This window comes from Apis florea, unplaced genomic scaffold, assembly GCF_048593485.1.
Source record: "Apis florea isolate Af1SG1 unplaced genomic scaffold, ASM4859348v1 contig_3081_pilon, whole genome shotgun sequence".
Taxonomy (NCBI): Eukaryota; Metazoa; Arthropoda; class Insecta; order Hymenoptera; family Apidae; genus Apis; species Apis florea.
In genome coordinates, this window is record NW_028256703.1 from 4,479,847 (window position 1) to 4,494,797 (window position 14,951).

The following is a 14,951-nucleotide window of genomic DNA, read 5'->3' on the forward strand; positions in this document are numbered from 1 at the left end:
TGAGAAAATAAATCGTATAATTTCATCTTGGTATTTAAAATTTTGTTATTTCAAAATTGATTTACAAAATATAAATAAATTTTTTTTTTTTAATTCTGGCAATAATAATAATTCAATTCCATTCAATAAGTAAAATTTTTATATTTATTATATATCATATTTTTCTTTCAGCTTTTTTTTTTTTTTACTAATCAAATAAGTAAGTTTGTTTCAGACATATTAATTTAGGAGCAATGAATGAAATTCTCAAGCACGTATATCAAAGTATATTAAAAGAGATATATGAAGTAATGAAAAGGACTAAGGAAATGCTATTCAAACCTATAATTGAAAAATAATAATTATAAAATTTTATCAATATTTCTGTAGTTTGATTTGTTTCAGGAACAATCGTGGAACCAATTCAAGCATCGATAGAAGAAGATTCGTATTTTATATTTTTTACTAAGTATTTATATTTCCTTTTCCCTTTCCTTTTTGTTGATTATATTCAAATTTTTCCATAGATAGGTTTCAGATCTTTAAATTTTTAGGTAGGGGACGATTTTTTGTTTTTGGGGTCATTGTGTAATTCATCGATATATTTTAGGTATTTTAGGTAGTAATATTCCCTTTCCCTTTCCTTCATTATATTAAGATCTTTGTGTATAAAGGTTCTCGTATAGATCTTTAACTTTTTCCATAGTAGATCCATAGTATCGTTAATTTTTCATTAGGTAGGAAGTAAAAAAAAATTTAGTTTCTATGTAGGTAGGAATAATATTTGAATGTTCACCAATTGGGAATTAATAATAAATATTTTATTGAATCTTATTAATTTTTTTCTAGTTTATTTGTTTCAGAGACCATGGAGGAATCAATAGAAGAAGGCTTCACATGATATCCTTTTCCTTTCCTTTTCCTTTTCTTGAAATCTATATTGAGATTTTTATACAAGTAGGCTTCCCATAGAAATCTTAATATATAGAATGGTACTAGTTCTTAAATTTCTATTAGATAGGGAAGTGTGTCCTATGCTCCTCTTATTTTTCCAAATATTAAATATTTTCAGATATATATTTAGGTAGGCTTTAGATTCTTAGATCAGGTTGGTTATATCAAATATATAGTTATAAGATAGTTTCAAATTTTATAGAAACTTCTCTCTTCTAATTCCCCAAATATTAAACATTTTTGGATGTATATTTAGGTAGGCTTTAGATTCTTAGATCAGGCAGATTAAGTTCAAGTTATAAGCTGGATAGTTTTAAGTTTAGTTAAATTTAAGAATTAATAAGATTATTCTTAAGTAAAAATTTTGGGACATAAGTGGTTGCTACAAGTAATTGTTCTTTTTCTTTCTTTGATTGTTTCTGGTTAAAGTAAAATATATTATTAAGTGCATGCATATAATAGTAACTATGGTGATGGTTGTGTTGAATAATTGTGTTAAATATGTATAATTATATATAAGACATATTTTACATTTTTTTTTGTTTGTTTTATATTTTGTACTTCAATCAATATTTTACGTCTTTACGTGGCAGTAAAGATATAAAATATTGATACAAGTACAAATTAGCCTGTAATATGTTTTATATAGAGTTTATACAATTGGATCAAAATATAATTTGTCTCTATTTTCACAGGTTTAGCTTGTCGCGTCGGTTTTCCTTAAGAATTCTTTTGCTGTTCGTTTTGCACAACGGTCAAATTGAACGTTTTGCAAGCATGCATCAAAAGAAGGAATTGTTATTAATGTTAAATAAATTTTTAAAGTACATTAAAGGAGGGTGGATGGGATCGTGGTTAGGGTGAGCCTCTTTTCGCAGCTTCCCTCCACGCGGGGAGGCTTGGGCAATCATCATTATTTGTATATCTAATTTATAATCGTATTACTGATAGATTCTGTAATTCAATTATAAATTATATAACAAATAATACGAGCTAATTGGCTGCAATGTTATTGTTTTAATATCCAAATGTTATTTGTACAAATAAATAAATAAATAAATATATTAGAAATATTTATTATCTGTTGACATTTCTAGTATAAATTACAATACTCTATATTTAGTATTTAACTATTTATTTTAAATTTTATTTTATCATGAAAGATAAATTTTATTAGTAGAACTCTTCTATATCATACGCAGTATGTACAGGTTTTTCTTCTCGTCAGTAAACTTGCTTCTTTATCGACGTGGAATTTAATTCGTACTCGTATTCACAGAGAGCTCTGTAATACGAGAATAAGCATTTCTCCTCGTCTTATGTAATAAGCTTGAATTTTCTTTTATTTCGATAATTATAATTTCATTTACGCGAATAATCGTATTCGTTATTCTGTAATGTTCTTTTTTTTTTTTTTAAATTACAATTTCATTACAGAATTTTTACGAATATATTTCCTTAAATCTTTTTCTCTTTCATTCCGAATAAGAAAAGTTCATCGATAAACTATTTGGAATGGGATCGAAAAAAGAATTTAAGAGAAGAATCGCATCCACGTTCGATTGAATTTTATACATGAAATTCAGAGGATCGTATCGTATCGGTCACTTTCCAGTGTAATAATTCGTCTTGACAAAGGGCATTTTTGTGACTTTCGCTTTATAAGTTTTTCCACGAACCTCGACCAAAACTCCTTTGCCGTATTCGGCCAGTTCTGGCGGTACGTATCCCATAGCGATGTAACTTCCAAGAGTTGGACTCGGACCACCGGAAGTGATGTTGCCAACGCGTTCTCCTTCCGGCGTTAATATACACGCTCCCGCTCTAACCGGTGGCCCGTTCACAACCGTTATTCCTACTCGTTTCTTCTTAGTTCCTGACTCGATCTGTAGAAGTATCCTCGGCGCACCTGGAAAATTTGCTTCCGCTTTTCTTCGTTTAGCTGTAGCGAAGAATGAAAAACGAGATTATCTTGACAAAGTTCGATCGAATGATAATCGAATTACAAATATTATTCTCACTGACCTATCAACCAAGTAAGTCCAGCTTCGATCGGTGTCGTTTTCTCGTTGATGTCTTGCCCGTAGAGGCAAAGACCAGCTTCCAGCCTATCGATTGAATCGAGACGGAAATATTATTATATTATAACGCGAGGAAAACAGCGGAACTATCAACTCACCTCAAACTATCTCTGGCTCCCAGACCGGCCAGTTTCGTGTCAGGTGTGTTTAAAATCGTTTTCACCAAGGTGTGCGCTATTTGAACCGGTATCGAGATCTCGAATCCGTCTTCCCCCGTGTACCCGCAACGTGTTATTCTTATTCGACTTCCCAACACCTCGGTCTCCACGCTGTTCATGAATCTTAGATTCTTCAAATCGACGTCAACGATCGATTGAAGAACCGAAGCGGCGGTGGGCCCCTGCAACGCTACAAGGCTCTGCTTTAACGGGTCTAAAAACTCCAAGTGCACCGATCTTCCTTGGGTGAGAAATATTTCCTGCGAATCAGAAGAACAATGAAGAAGAGTGAGAATTAAGATTGAACGATAAGATTTTTTTTCCTTTCCGTAAGAGGATTAAATGTCGCTTTATCCACCTGTTGTTGAAGAAGCAATCGGGAATCCTCCTTCCTTCGCCCGGCGTTCGACACGAGAAAATATTTATCCTCGTCGTCTTTCGTAACGATCAAGTCGTCTAGAATACCACCGTTCTCGTCTGTGAACACGGTGAGAACGGCACACCCGTTGCCCAAATTCTTCAAATCGCCTGTGGTGAGAGATTCCAAAAATTGGGTGGCGTCCTTCCCACACACCCTTGTTTGCAACATATGACCGACATCGAACAAGGATGCGAACGTTCTCGTGTGCAGATGCGATGTGGCTATCGCCTCTTGATACTGGACAGGTAACAACCAGCCGGAAAAGTTGATTATTTTACCTGGATGGATGACGCATCATCGGATTAATCCGCGATCGATCTCGAATGGGAATGAAGAAGGTGGGAAAATTTCCATCTCGAGACGCTCACCTCGATTTTCCACGTGAAGGTCGTAGAGGCACGTTTTCCTTGGCGTCGGCGCCGTTGTTGTCGACGCCGTTGACAACGCGCGACGACGGCGGCGGCCTTCAGTATCGTTTGACCGCGTTTCGGAATCGATCAAACATCTTAAACGCGGCTCGTGTCCCGCACGCCTCGTGTTGAAAATCATCGTGGGTATAGGGCCGGACAACTCGCGCCGTTGCACCGTTTTGTCCACACATTTGTCCAACAACGTTTCCGCCGATCTCCGCACGGCAAAGCGAAGCATCGTCTTTTCTCCGTACCGATTCGTCGTTGACTGGCTAAAGGCCGGCAGCCGGCGTAATAGCACCGGCCGTGTGTGCTCTCCACCGATGACCTCGGTGACACCGAGGCATATTTCAGACAGACTCGGATTTAGCATAAAAAAAAAAAAAATCGGCCGATGCCTTTCACGCGATTTTGTTATTTTTTTCGAGTATTTTTTTTTCCCGAGTATACACGGTGTGTACAATAATACGATATTATTGTTGCTGTAAGATAAAGAAACAGTGGGTTGCTTGTGTTTTTTTTTTTTTTTTCGAAGAAGAGGTAAAACGCGAGATACGATCGAGGTATATTATATTATATTCCCCGATTATATTCGAGGAGGTGTTTTTTTTTTCTTTCTTTTTTTTTTGTGATCGGCAATCGATTTTTTCCTTCTCCTCTCTTCTTTAAATTTAAATTTTCATTCGTTTATTATCGTCACGCGTCACGACGCTCGCCGTCACGTGCCGCGCTGTTTGCACAGCGAGAAAGAAGAAACTCAAGCACGTTGTTTAATTACGATTTTACGATATTTCTCGTAATTGAAATTGTTTACCGTGCACGCGTTCTTACTATACGCAGATTCGATACGCGAATATACGAAAATATATATATATATATATTTGAATGTTGTGCGGATAGACACATGTGATGAAACGCGCGGTACGCGATGACGATAGAAAGGGACCTTCGAGATAAATTATTTTCTTGTACGATAGATACGGAGCCGGGAATATTACAGATATGGTTATTTTCTCGCGTAAGAGAGGTCAGCATGCTGTTAAAGTCGGAAGAGATAAGACAAGTGGAAAAAAAAAAAAAAAAAAAAAAAAGAAAAGAGAGGGAAAAAAGATAGAATCGTGTCGTAGAAACATGCATAAGCAAGCGTATATCTTGGCAACTTGGCGTGTATTCTTGTAGGAGGGGGGGAATGTGATACCAATAGTCACGAGACTCGTGCGCATCGGATGCTTATTAAATTTTTATTGTACCACGTAATAATAATAATAATCATCATCATCGTAATAATCATTAATAATAATAATAATAATAATAATTTTAATAATAATAATAATAATAATAATTTTAATAATGACAATAGTAATAATCGCAATAATCATCATCGCAATAATAAATCGTGATAATAATAATGTCAATAATAAATGTTAATAATAATAAAATTAATAATAATAATAATAATAATAAATCATTCGTCACAATAATAATAATAATAATAGCAATAGTTTCGTAATAATAATGACAATTCATCGTCGTCGGTAATAATCCAATGACAAATGTCAATAGTCATATAGTAGCGTGTCGAACGGAGAAACGACCTTAAAAAACGAAGACAGTATCAATTGTTCGTTCGTACATTTTGTTTTTTTTTTCTTTTTTTTTTTTCCCTTTTTTATCCTTTTTTAGCTTCCGTCGTCTTATTCTTCTCGCTCGCGCTTTTTTTTTTTTTCTTTTTCCCTTTTAGTCTCTTCTTACCTCTCGCTCTCGCTCTTCCACACGCGCATTCTCTCTCGACGTTTTTTTTTTTTTTTAAATGTTTTCTTTCTCTCACACACACGCACACTTTCTCCCTCTGTCTCTCGTGTTTACACAATTGATGCAAAATGTCCCTACACAGTCCGACGAATGTGTGTGTGTGTTACGTTTTTCCGATCGATCGATTTTTTTCTTCCTCCGGGTCGTAGTGTGTTTGCTCGACGCTTTCCCTATTGGATTTTTCTTTTTTTTTCTCACTCTCTCTCTCTCTCTCTCTCTCTCTCTCTCTCTCCCCCTTCTTCTCTTCAACTTTTGCCATTTCTTTTCTTTTTTTCTTTTTCTTTCCGCCTTTTATGTATCCTCTTTGAAATCCGCTTTATTTCCCTTGTAGCACGTGTTGACACATTCACTCACATTGGTTAATCGGTTTGCTAGTGGAGGGACTAAGGTGGTGGCTGTGGGTTGGAAACGTGAGGGGGTGTGCAGTTGGTGGAAGATACAGGTTGGGTTGGTGGATGGGTATGGAGACGTGCTGAGGAGGATTTGGGAAGGGAGGGTGGGAGGGAGGGGGGGGGAGGATTTGCGTGTAAGGTGTCGCGAATTAATCAATTAGGAAACGCTATCACGAGGAAAATGGATATGCTGCGGTGAAAACAGAAGGCTCTATTTATTATTATAAAATTCGGCCCCACCGGTCAACGGATCCGCTCGTTTCCTTCCTTTATTTATTTTTCTTTTTTTCTCTTTGCTCTTTTTTTTCCCCACAATTATCCCACAATTATTCTCGAATTGTAATTTTGTTAGGAAAAAAAAAAAAAAATAAAAAAATAAAAAAAAAAGTGAGAAGCCGAAAGACGAAGAATCTTTTTTTTTTTTTTCTCGATACGAGATTCTCGTTGTATAAACACGTGCGAATAATACGTGCGAAATACGTGATAATATAATAACGCGTGAAATTCGTCGACCGAGGGACATTTTCGCGGTGCTGAGAGCATCGAAAGTCGATAACAGTCGCCTACGATCGCGAGGCGATCGAGGAAACCGGAGTTCGATCGGGATGGGTGCGATCGGGGAAGATGTATACTGCCTCGTTTCCGCGATTCTCGTGTCGCGTTCGTCCTACGTATGTTTTATCGAATCCCTTCTATCTCTCTGCCTGAGCTATTTATTTACTTCTTTTTTTTCTTTTTATTAATTTTTTTTTTTTTTCATTTTTGCCTCTGTCGCCTCTCCTCCTCTCTGCTCATCCTGGAACGCGACAATGCGCCCTTCTCGCGTTTCTCGAATCGGTTCGTATGCGTGTATGGTGTATAGTTTCGTTTCCGTCTCGAGGAGAAGAAATAAAAAATAATAAAGGTGGAAATGAAAACCGAGGGGAGGGGGGGGGAGGGTTCAAGGAGGGGGTTCTTGAGAAACGAACGTTAAGGATTTCGTCGGAAGTTTTTCAGATTTTTCTTTTTTTTCTTTCGGGCGACATTGTCACGAACGAGGAAGCACATCGCGTACGCGTTCGCGTTTTTTTTTTCATTTTTCTTTTGTTACTTTTGTTTCTTCATATATTATTATTTTTATCACTTTTTCTTTCTTTCTTTCTTTGTTTCTTTGTTGCACTGGTGTCGTACGTATGCGTGCGTACATACATACATATATGTATATCTTTATATATAGATATATAATATTTTTTTTATATCATCGGCTATTTTTCTCCATCGATTTTTTCCTATTTTTCTTTTTTGCAGTGGTTGTGTTGTGGAAAATTAAACGAGGATTGAGTCGTTCGTTTTTTTCGTTTTCGTTTTTCTTTCTTTCTTTTTCTTTTTTTTTTTTTCACCAAAGAATGTTTGCTGTGTTTTGAACCGGAAGTGGAAAAGAAAAAAAAAAAAAAAGGAAAAAAAAAAAAAAAAAAAAAAATCATTCCTGCGAACCCAAACTATTGCCCGCTATTGTTCTTCTGTAATGCGTTTTGCATATGTCGAAATGTATCGTTTTCTGATGAGTTATTTTTTTCTTTTCATGGTTTTTTGTTTTTTTTTTTTTTTTACGCATGTGCTCTCTACCTCTACCTTCTTTCCTCTTTCTTTCCGTTCCTTTCCGTTTGGCCGAGACTTGATTTTTCCTCTCTCTCTTTCTCTTTCTCCTTTTCTTTCTCTCTCTCTCTCTCTCTCTCTCTTGCTCTTATTTTTGCTCGTTTTCGCTCGAGGGGAGGGGGACTTTTTTGCTCTGCCGACATTGTTACAGTGTGCAATCACCGTCGAAAAAAAAAAAAAAAAAAAAAAATTTTTTCAACTCTCAACTCTCGCATTCTCTCTCTTTCTCTCTCTTTCTCTCGCTTTCTCTCACTATTCGCGCTCCCTATATACTTCGAGTTCGATAATTTTTCGTCTAAAATTCCATTTTCGCCTTAACTATACACAATAATCATAATATATAATAATAATAATAATAATCACGACTCGAATACATCATCGATCACCTCCGAATATAGATACAATAATTTTTTTCTTTTTCTTTCTTTCTTTCTTTCTTCTTCTTCTTCTTCTTCTTCTTTTTTTTCATCATCATTCTCTTCAACTTCTTTCCTCTTTTCTCTCTCTCTTTCTCTCTCTCTCTTGTTTCGTCGATCTCTATCGCTCTCTCTCTTTCTCTCTCTCTCTCTCTCTCTTTTTCATTACACATCTCACAATAATGATCGTTTAGGTCGTCGTATATCTATACATATACATATACATATACATATACATATATATATATATAATTTATAAAATGAAAATAGGTACAATTTTGGACGCTTTTCTTCGTCGAAAAAACGCTCCGAAAATTTCATTTTCGCTTAATAATGCCCATCGGTTGCGATTCTAGTCCACTTGGTAGTAAAATTTTGTTTTAGTTTTCACTCTCTCATTCGTACCCTTGCATTCTCTCCCTCTCTCTCTCTCCCTCCCACGCTCTCTCTTGCTCATTCTCTCCTCACACGATTCGCTCGTTCCGAATGCATTCGTATTGCATCGAATATTCTCTCTCATCTCTCACACTACAGCAGCTTCAGATATTTTTCTTTTTTCTTTTTTTTTCTCTCTCTTCACGCTCTCGTTTTTTTTCTTTTTTTTTTTTCTTTTTTTGTGTTCTCGTTTCAACTCGACACTCAAACCATTATTATTATTATATCCTTTCATCATCCATTCAAATTTCAGCGATAATCGCTCTCGCGATACATCAGCCTTTTTTTTTTCGCCTACGATTTCGTGAAAAGACGTGAAATTTTAGGCTGGCCAATCGCGTGCTTCCGGAATCGACGAGCTTCCAACGGCGCTCGCAACCAGAACAAAATTTCATTTCGTGAAATATATAACGCGCTTAATTTTTCTCTACCTCTACGTCGTGTTACAATAAGTTAATATTTACAGTCGTTCGACTCGTGCGGCAAGTCAAGTTTTCTGCTCTTCCCAAGTAAGTAAGTAAAGTGTGTGTTCTCGACATCGACATCGAACGGCTATTTTTAATTTTCTGATTCAGCGGAACGCGATACACCAGCAGTTTCGCCCGTGAACGAAACAATCCCCCGGAACAAGAATAATCGGATAATTGAATAATTCTCTCGTTATCCATCCACGAGTTTTTTTTTCTTTTCATTCTTTATCGGTTAATTTTCGGCTCTTTCTCCGGCGTGGAGAAGAATTTTCCTTTTTTTTCTTTTTTTGTACGCCCGTACTGGAAATTGGAATTTCGATTATTCGCGAGTATAGTCGAGAGTACAGTCGGGGTGCGATGAATTTTTTTTCTTCTTTTTTTTTTTTTTTTTCCGAATAAATCGAACGAAATCGTTTGAGTCGAGATAAGAAAAACGCGGCGACACCGATCCCCCTCGTCCGATGGAAACGTTTCGGGACGAACTGGCGTATGCATTTCAACAAGGAAGCCCGAAAGACGCTTTTTATACGCATAACATTTTGTTTTGTTCGTTTGCTTTTCTTTTCATTTTTTTTTCTTTTTTTTTTTCGTTTCTCTCTTTCTCTCTTTTGCTGCATTCGCTATTACACTATATTTTTCGCAAGAAACATTAATCTGTGCAGTGTTCAATGGTAGGTAAGTCTACTTGCAAGTATCTGAAACACTGCGCCTGGAAGCTTTTCTTCGAGAGTTGTTCTTTTTACGCTCTCTCTTCTTATTTTCTAAATTTCGCGTTGAAAATAATATACATCTATGCACGTACGAACTATACACCTTTTGTGGCCGTTTCGTTTCGCAATCGCGAAGTCAACTTACACAGTTTCTTTTTTTGATATGTCTAATTAAGAAACGGAATCTGCCTGTTTCAGATAGCCCCCCTTTTTCTCTCTCTCTCTCTCTCTCTTTCCGTCCCTCGAAATTGTATCAAAAATTAAATTTAAGCGTTTTTTCTCTCTTTTCCTTTTTTTTTCTTCTTCTTTTCACTTCGACTTTCGAGGGACAGTCGACAACGTTTTTCTTTCGAATCTCTCTCTTCCTTTTTTCTTATCCAGTGACAGTTTTTTTTATCTCGAGAAAAAAAAAAAAAAGGGACTAGGACCGAGACAGACATTCCGTCGTGTCGTACGAACTCGATACACACTCGAAACAAATTTCTTTTCTTTCTTTTTATACCCAAGTTTCGGAGACGATCTTCCGACGAATCGGGGAGGATTTTGCAATTTCGCGATTGCGCGTGGAATAAAGGGCTCCCCTCCTCGAATCCGAGGTGGAGGATCGTCTCCCCGCAATGGACCAATCGGATCCATACGGTTTTGTTCCACCAATTGTTCGATTTTCCGATACCAGAGTAGCTCGAATCTCTCATCGAACACTGCCCATCCACGGTGTAAACGGTGGCGTGGATGGCGCGGGAAAAAGAGTAACAGTGGTAATAGTGGTAGTAGTAGTAGTAATAGTAGCAGTACTAGTAGTAGTAGTAGTAGTAGTAGTAGTAGTAATAGTAACGGTAGCGAGTAGTAGTTCGAATTTCGAAGTTTGTTCTTCCGCGTTTGTGGCCGGAAGTTGGTTCCGTCGCACGGAAGCACCCGTTGACGAATTATACGTATTATCTAACGATCGTAAAAAAAAAAAAAAAAAAAAAAAGGAAAAAGAACAATTGTCACACGATCCTAAAAATTTGTATTTTTTGCGTGATTTGAGATTTCTTTCAATCTCTCTATCCCTCTAACTCTCTTGTTGTTTTTTTTTTCTTTTTTCTTCTTTTTTTTTTTTTACGCAAAAAGGCTCTCGCGATTTTTCGAAAAAATTGATGGTAATATTTGTCCATTTCAACTTCGTTTCTCGCAATCATCGAAAAGGTATTTTTTTTCTTTTTTTTTTTTTTTTTTTCTTTTTTTTCTTTTTTTCCCCTGCTCTTTCTCCTAGATACTGCATCACATGTATCATCATACATAGAACCATTTATGAAGAAATCCTACACAATGCGGAACTTGCTCGTAACCGAAAGAGACTGTTGAATTACATTATCATTTCGACGTTATGGATTTTTTTTTTCCTGGTTACATTATCTATTTATTTATTTATTCGTTTACTTTTATCATTATCCTTTTTCTCCCTATGATTTTCCTTTGCTCTTTTTCCTCTCTCTCTCTCTCTCTCGCTCTCGCTCTCTCTCTCTCTCTCTCGCTCTCGCTCTCTCTCGCTTTCGCTCTCTCTCTCTCGCTCTCGCTTCCTTTTCCCTTCCTTTTCTATCCATTCGTTTATTTATAATATCTCTCTTCGCTTGTTTCTCTCAGGATTTATCATTATCATATTTTCTAGATTATTAGAGAATCTTTTCATTATTCGAAATTTCTTTTTTTTCTTTTTTTTTTGCGCGTCGACCATCTCCAAAATTCGAAATTGTGTGTGAACGCTGTTTCGACTACGTACGCGGCGCTTCGAGGATTCTTGTACATTACGGCTTTCTTCGAACGTGGTGTAATCGAATGTCACGACGCGTCGTCAACTCGACGACGTCATCGCAAAATAATAAATTTTACGGTTTTCTTTTTTTTTTTCCTATTTCTTTTCTTTTTTTTTTTTCTTTTTTTTTCTTTTTTTTTCTTTTTTTTTTTTTTCTTTTTTTTTTAGCTCGTTATCGCACTCCAGATGTTGCACCTTTCCTCGGAATAATATACATTCTTTTTTTTTTTTTTTTTCAATCGCACGTTCACGCCTTCTCGTCTCGATCGCATAAGTAGTGTAAGTCGTAGCGCTGTCGTTGCAACAAACTATTGTTTCCAACCATTGTTCCCAACCGTTGCTTGTGTTGTCGTTGTTGTTCCTTGCGCGATGCTCAATGTTTCAAGATGCATACGGATGTCGTTTGTTTTTTTTTTATTTTTCGACACATCGTCGAAACCCTTTTTTGTTCGTCGTGAACAACAACAACAACAACAACAACAACAACAACAACAATAATAACAACAGCGCTTTTCCTTCTCTTTCTTTCTTTCTTTTTTTTTTTTTTTTTTTTTTTGAGAAAACGAGACGAGAAGCGATCGAAACAGTTACCTCGCTCGCCGATCTACAGTAAAAAAGTAGGCTCGCATTTAGAGATTAAGAATCGATGGCGATAACTGATAATAATTGTGGTGATGATAATAATAATAATAATAATAATAATAATAGTAATATTAATAGCAATAATAACTAATGAAAGGAAAAAGAGAACTAAATAGCGATTAAGATTAACGCTGGAGCGGAAAGTGAGTTGGAAGCGCGAGAGAAAACATGGTGGAAAAATTGTATGTCCACGGAAAGGCGGGGGGATGTACATTCTTTTTTCAATCACGACATCCCCCTCATTATTATTATCCTATCCGTGGAGTCTGCACCTCCAACTGTTTCCGTCCACGGAACAATAGGTAACGATAATAATATTTAATAAATGCACATGTCCTAAACATTCATGTATTTTGACAATCGTCAGCGTATTTCAGAGATTTATTTCTTTTTTTTTTTTTTTTTTTTTATCATTATTGTTAAATCTCGCGATTCGTTCCCCTTCTAAAAAACGGGGGGCGAATTCTATTCTCGATCGGAACCGTCGATAGCGAACCGTCGACAGTTGTTAAGGAACCACACTATGAGATGATGAAGGAGAAAAAAAAAAAAAAAAAAAAGAAGGGGTTAAACCATAAGAACGAAAATAAAAGGGAAAAAGAAAAAGGAAAAAAAAAAAAAAGATCCAACCAACGATGGTCAAACGTTGCAACGAAAACAAGTGGACAAGTTTTTTTTTTTTTTTTTTTTTTTTTCTTTTTTTTTTAACTTAACGGTTGATTCACGACGTGCATTGCGAATATTGTGATGATGATAGTGACGGTTATAATAACTATAATAATATATAACTAGACTAATAATAATAATAATAATAATAATAATAATAATAATAATAATAATAATGGTAATAATAATAATAATAATAGTAGTAGTAGTAGTAGTAGTAGTAATAATAGTAGTAACTGATAGTTTAAGGTAAAATTAAAGGTAATAAAAATGATAAACTAACGTGTCTCCTTACGATTGCGGTAATAGTTGTGTAATAGTTTAATAATAGTGGTTTGCGTAAAGTAAATAATAGTGAATAGTAGCAGTAACACCGGTTACAATAGTCAGAACAACGCTAGGAAAAAAAAAAAAGTGTCTATGTACCTTCGAGATATTGATAAAAAAAAAAAAAAAAAAAAAAAAAAGAAAAAGGGACAAAGAAGGATTCGTTGAACTGGATACAAAAGGGACGAAAAAAGTCTACTACCTTATGTAACATAAAATTAAAAACTTGACGACGAGCGTAATACGTGTACGAACGTAAATAATAAAATTTGTAACAATTATTTTTTTTTTCTTTTCTTTTCTTTTAACAAAGCCAGGCGACCCGGCGCGCCATTTCATTTCAACGCGAGAATAGTAACTAAAGAACCGTAGTTTTGTATACGTTTTACGTGAGCGTACGTGTTTCAGCCCGTACGTTTAAATCCTGTTCTTATTTTAATTAAAAAGGACGCTTTCGAGAATCATCACGAAGCCGTGCGTGTCATCGCTAAATTGTACACGATAAAACGATGGATCGAAAAAAAAAAAGAAAAAAATGGGCAGTAACTAATCGTAAACTCCCTAACTCGTTGCTCCATCCCTCGTTTTTTTAACCAATTCTGACTAGCAAACATATACTCGACGCGGTGTTTGTATTCACCGATGTTTCTTTTCTTTTCTTTTCTTTTTTTTTTTCTTCCTTTTTTTTTTTTCTTTTTTGCCTCAATTCACATCGAACGAAACTTCCTCCTACTTTTTTCTTTCTTTTTTCAATCTCAAAATAGGAACTCGAATCGAGATCAGATGCAACGAATTTCTATCTCTCTCTCTCTCTCTCTCTCTCTCTAGGCTTTGTTTCAAAAGTAGGATGACTGATCAGTGAATAAAAACGTCGCGAAGCGCAATTGAAAAGTAGACGGGAGGATAGTTTACCGCGTGTACCGTATTCGTATACAGTATACGGTATGAAACGATCGAATGCCAGTGTTCTCGTTCGTGCGGATGAACTGGAAAAAAAACGTTTTCGATTCGAGCCGAGAAAAAGTTTCTTTTTTTTCTTTTTTTTTCGCGACCTGGAGGACACTGCGAGACAGGACACTCGATCGATTCGTGATGGAAAACTCTTCCCCATTTTCGAGACAAAACCGCCGCCCGATTTCCAAACTATTCCATTCAATTTGGTATTCCAACCAATTTGGAATGGGATAATGCGAAAATCGCGAGTCGTCGGCCAGTTTCGAAATCGTAGAGTTCTCCCGATTTCTCCCGCCACTCTTCGAACTCGAACGAGGACAATGTATGTATAAAATGGATATACATAAAGAAGATACAAAAAGGAACGTGTAACGCGAATAATGTTTTTTTTTTTTTTTTTTCTTTTTTTTTCTTTGTCCGACTCCTCGATCGATTGACCGACCGCGCGCGATTATCCTTCATAAAAGGAAAGGGAGGGAGGATAGGGTGTGTGTGAAAAGAGAGGAGAAAAGGGGTAAAAAAAAAAAAAAAAAAAAAAAAAAGGAAAGAAGGAAAGAGAAACAGGAAAAAGCGAGGATTCTTTTTTTTTTTTTTTTCGAACACTATTATAGATAATTATAGATAATAAAATTTAACGCGATTACTGTTATCAGTCAGAAGAAAAAAAAAAAAAAAAAAGAATAAAGGAAAGAGA

General features: G+C 35.8%; 1 protein-coding gene across 1 annotated transcript; it reads right to left on the reverse strand.

The window, feature by feature from the left end:
- Positions 1–1,993: 1,993 nt before the first annotated feature.
- LOC100872374 (aminomethyltransferase, mitochondrial) lies at positions 1,994–4,385 on the reverse strand. The gene is made up of 5 exons (XM_003694806.4): positions 3,962–4,385; positions 3,531–3,871; positions 3,113–3,432; positions 2,959–3,041; positions 1,994–2,875 (listed from the first exon to the last, which is right to left on the reverse strand). The coding sequence occupies exons 1-5, from the start codon at positions 4,374–4,376 to the stop codon at positions 2,538–2,540; spliced, it is 1,497 nt and encodes a 498-aa protein (XP_003694854.4). The 5' UTR covers positions 4,377–4,385; the 3' UTR covers positions 1,994–2,537.
- Between the last annotated feature and the right edge of the window lie 10,566 nt (positions 4,386–14,951).

Bases quoted from the DNA above. Each gene is read 5' to 3' on its own strand.
- LOC100872374 (XM_003694806.4), bottom strand. From the start codon at position 4,376: ATGCTAAATCCGAGTCTGTCTGAAATATGCCTCGGTGTCACCGAGGTC. The intron at 3,872-3,961 runs GTGAGCGTCTCG...TCATCCATCCAG, and splicing joins CCTTCACGTGGAAAATCGAG to GTAAAATAATCAACTTTTCC. The intron at 3,042-3,112 runs GTGAGTTGATAG...TTCAATCGATAG, and splicing joins GGAGCCAGAGATAGTTTGAG to GCTGGAAGCTGGTCTTTGCC.